General features: G+C 40.5%; 1 protein-coding gene across 1 annotated transcript; it reads right to left on the bottom strand.

The window, feature by feature from the left end:
- Positions 1-241: 241 nt before the first annotated feature.
- LOC138957548 (uncharacterized) lies at positions 242-2,537 on the bottom strand. The gene has a single exon (XM_070328648.1). The coding sequence runs from the start codon at positions 1,709-1,711 to the stop codon at positions 710-712; it is 1,002 nt and encodes a 333-aa protein (XP_070184749.1). The 5' UTR covers positions 1,712-2,537; the 3' UTR covers positions 242-709.
- Between the last annotated feature and the right edge of the window lie 2,342 nt (positions 2,538-4,879).

Raw genomic sequence — 4,879 nt, 5'->3', positions numbered from 1 at the left:
CCTGCTGACCTTTCTAGCTGTGGATACGCCTCAGCCCTGGAAACAATACTTTAATTATTAGAACAATGCTAGTTTATTTGGTTTATCTGGACACACCTGATAAATTGCTCTGACAGACGTCTAGTTCTATAGTTTTAATGCACATGCACAGAATTTATATATATATCACTTCCTCATTATAAAATAATTATAGTTACAAAAACAATAACACTTATTGAATTGACTTGAATATTACTTGCCTGTTCGGTGTCAGTTGTAGGTATATTCAATATGTAGATATTAGATTTTTGAAACACTACCTGCATTGCTATTATTAATTGTTTCTTTTTAGCATAATGCAATAACTAATTAGACCAACGACCAACCGTACATTGATGAGGTTTCAGATGTGTGACCTGCAGGTGCCCGTTTTCTCTCCACAGCATCGTCACCCCTCGGCGTTGAACTTTCGTTCTGAGCTTTGCACAACTCCATCTTTGGATAGGTAGGAGCTCGAGTCGTTTTCATGTGGAATGATCTGGAAAATTATTATTTAAAAACATTAATTTAAACACACATATACACACACCATCATCATCATCATCATCACACCTTCAGACTTACTTGTTGGTATCCGTCTGGAGAATTGAGAGCTCACAAGCTGTTTTCATGGCTGCAGGGATGTCTGCAGGACGGATGGCCAATCCACTTCCCCCTGGTGTCAAGTCAGCTAGAATGCTAAAAAAAAGTTCTCAGCATCTAGAGTTGTCAGAGAACGAGTATTGAAGGCACCCGTGAACCAGTACATTTGGAGTTTTCTCTCAATGTTTGTGAGGAGGGATTCGTATGTGACTATGGGCACTCCACCTACGTAGCCTGCAGGCGGAGGAAAAGCAAATTGATCGTAACGATCCAGCAGCCAGTTCCTCATCTTCAGGCGCCATCGAAGCCGCACATGAGCTGAAAGTCCTCCTTCGTCATCTGCCCTATACCACAGTCTCACCATCCGGCAAAAGGCAGCTTCTTCCTTATCTCCGTTCTTGAGCATTTCCACCTGCACTGGTACGAAAAACGTGAGTTGAGCAAAAGCATTCCGCTGACGATCAATCAGATCTTCAACATGAGCTAGATTCAGGCCGGTCTTGTTGCTTCGGTTCCCACTAGCCACTTTAACCCATGCATCTCCATGGATTCCGGATTCCACAATGCCAGTTTTGCACACCTTGGTTCTGAGGTTGGTTAGAATGTGATGCGAGTCTATTATACCGAGGAGGGGCTTCTGTTTCCTGATCTCTGGATACGAGAACCACCTCAGCTGTTTGTTGTTGACCGTGTCGGTGGGACCAAATGGAAAGGACGCCCTCCACTGCTTTTCTTTTTCTGGGTATTCAATCTCAGCGTATAGTGCACAGAGTAGTTCTTTGGGTAAAGCCTTGACGGCTCTCATGGCGGACCCTTTTTTTGGTTGGACTTTGGAGGTCTGTGTGACTCCTCCTGTGTAGTTGGCAATGAGGAGCTTGCAGAGATGATCCAGAAGAACTGCTTTTGTAGATGCCAGAAGAATGTGCTTTGTTTCCTGTGGAAACATGTATTTGATTGTCTTCAGGCATACTTTCAACTCGGGAAGCAACAAACTCTGCCCAGACTGAAGTGACTCTTTGACGTCTTTGGTATTACGTCTTTTCCATTTGTATACGGTCTTGCTGAAAAATTGCATTGCGTACAGTTTCATTCTGTGAGTTCGACAGCTTGACTAAATGTTGTATTTTCGCCTTACGCGACTTGTTTTCTTCTCTTTTTATATTCAGGCTAATTGAATAACAATAACATGGATATGATTTTTTTTCCAATAAAATTTTTTTTTTAATCGGCCTCAAAAGCAACACAAACATAATCATATCTACTGCGATTTTTGTCCCAGACAATTGGCCAACAAAACCAAGAACAGGAATAATCGTTTCAACTGAATGTGTTTTGGCATCATTAAAAGTTGTGATATAAATTAACACTGATGCGACAGTGAATGGAAATCTGTGTACAAAGGAACCCCAACATAACACTTAAGTTGTGATTATAAGTGTGTAGTACATTTCATGTTATTAACATATTATAAGTTGTGATTATAAGTGTGTAGTACATTTCATGTTATTAACATTATTATTCAATGAGGTCATTGTTTGGTATACACTCCCTCACAGTGGCATTTGAGCTGTCATCTTGTTGAGCATAATGACGGGCGCTGTGGCGGGGTGGTACGACGTCGGACTCTTAATCGGAAGGTCGAGGGTTCGAATCCCGGCCGCGGCCGCCTGGTGGGTTAAGTGTGGAGATTTTTCCGATCTCCCAGGTCAACTTATGTGCAGACCTGCTAGTGGCTTATCCCCCTTCGTGTGTACACGCAAGCACAAGACCAAGTGCGCACGGAAAAGATCCTGTAATCCATGTCAGAGTTCGGTGGGTTATAGAAACACGAAAATACCCAGCATGCTTCCTCCAAAAGCGGCGTATGGTTGCCTAAATGGCGGGGTAAAAACGGCCATACACGTAAAATCCCACTCGTGCAAAAGCCCACGAACACAGAAGAAGAAGAAGAAGTTGAGCATAATGATATATTTGTGAGTGTGGAACAATCGAAAAGGAAAATATTTGCACACCCTTTCATTTGCATTGTTCTTCTCTATTATGTCATGGTTGTGAAACTTTTGACACATAGTTTTGTTTGACTTTTTTTTTTTAAATCAGTCCATCCTTGTAATTGTTTGTAATTTATTGTCAAAGAGCTTTTGAAACATATGTGTTGTTTGAAGCAATATATTTTTGTACTGATCTTACAATTTATGATTATCAAGATTTTTGACTCACATGCGAAGCAAAAGTGAGTCTATGTACTCACCCGAGTCGTCCGTCCGTCCGTCCGTCCGGACGTCCGTCCGGACGTCCGTCCGTCCGTCCGGAAAACTTTAACGTTGGATATTTCTTGGACACTATTCAGTCTATCAGTACCAAATTTGGCAAGATGGTGTATGATGACAAGGCCCCAAAAAACATACATAGCATCTTGACCTTGCTTCAAGGTCAAGGTCGCAGGAGCCATAAATGTTGCCTAAAAAACAGCTATTTTTCACATTTTTCCCATTTTCTCTGAAGTTTTTGAGATTCAATACCTCACCTATATATGATATATAGGGCAAAGTAAGCCCCATCTTTTGATACCAGTTTGGTTTACCTTGCTTCAAGGTCAAGGTCACAGGAGCTCTTCAAAGTTGGATTGTATACATATTTTGAAGTGACCTTGACCCTGAACTATGGAAGATAACTGTTTCAAACTTAAAAATTATGTGGGGCACATGTTATGCTTTCATCATGAGACACATTTGGTCACATATGATCAAGGTCAAGGTCACTTTGACCCTTATGAAATGTGACCAAAATAAGGTATAGTGAACCACTAAAAGTGACCATATCTCATGGTAGAAAGAGCCAATAAGCACCATTGTACTTCCTATGTCTTGAATTAACAGCTTTGTGTTGCATGACCTTGGATGACCTTGACCTTGGGTCAAGGTCACATGTATTTTGGTAGGAAAAATGTGTAAAGCATGTGAGTCGTATGGGCTTTGCCCTTCTTGTTTCTCATTGTTTTAATTACTTGTCTGACAACTGTTGGCTTATTATAAAGAGTTTTGTTTAAAAAAAAGATTGTGTGTGTGTGTGTGTGTGTGTGTGCTTGCTTGCTTGCTTGCTTGCTTGCTTGCTTGCTTGCTTGCTTGCTAGTAAGGTTTGTTTGGTTTGGAGACTGAGAAGAAGGAAGCGGGGGAAGGGGGTGTTCTTTCCCGCCTTCCTGCATCGGGGACAAATTCATATATCAAATTACAGCATGTGAACTTGATTCTATTCATTTTATTTAGTGAATAGCGTGGTAAAAATGGTCATACACGTAAAACTCCACTCGTTCAAAAACACGAGTGTACGTGGGAGTTTTAGCCCACGAACGCAGAAGAAGAAGATTCAGTGAATATCACTTTTGCTGGTGGACTTTTTTTTCGCCAGAAGTTTAAACAAAAAACAGTGACAGCTTTGTCGGTCAAAGAGAATTCATATTCCAAACAATTAACTTTTTCGAACAAATAAATCCACTCTATATCTAGAATAAGAATAAGAATAAGAATAAATGAGCATTTATATAGCGTAACATCATAACTTTACAATTATGCTCTTTGCGCTTGACACATTCAAAATTAAAACACAGTTATACAAGCATTTACATCTACATTCATAGTCAACAACGCCTAATTAAAAGCATACACCATCAAACATACATTACAAAAAATTCTTCCACTAACTAAGTAATAAAAACATGAATAAACAAGAAATTCCTCCGAGGTAGGAAAAACACCCCCGTCAAAGGGAAATAACCTTCTCAGTTGGTGGCAGTGAGAATGGTTATTTCCCTTTGACCATTAATATGTCCCTCTATAAGTCCTTGTATAATTTAATCCACCAATAACTCCCTAACCGTGTGTTTGACTGGTCCCAATTTTTGTAAGGACCGTGTCAGGAATGTATAGAACCTGTTCACCAAGTTTGGTGACGATCGGTCCGTTCATTCTTGAGATCTATATGCGAACACAAACAAACAAACAAACAAACACATCGAGCGAAACCTATACACACCCCTATACCGGGGGTGTAAATAGGTAGTGAAAACAGGAAATACCAGCTGAATACCCTTAATCAAACAGAACATGTTATCAACAATACTGAAAACAGCCCTAGATGTTTATATACATTATTTTGTCTTCTACCAGGACAACGTGACACAACCAAGCTGGGTATGCCTGAGGAACTTGTTCGTCTGAGTGGGCGACACTTTCCCCATCCAGTTCCCCAGACCCAAAAG

This window comes from Littorina saxatilis, unplaced genomic scaffold (genome assembly GCF_037325665.1).
Source record: "Littorina saxatilis isolate snail1 unplaced genomic scaffold, US_GU_Lsax_2.0 scaffold_2915, whole genome shotgun sequence".
Classification (NCBI taxonomy): Eukaryota; Metazoa; Mollusca; class Gastropoda; order Littorinimorpha; family Littorinidae; genus Littorina; species Littorina saxatilis.
Note: the sequence above shows the minus strand (reverse complement) of the source record. Positions and strands in the feature narration are given on the sequence as shown.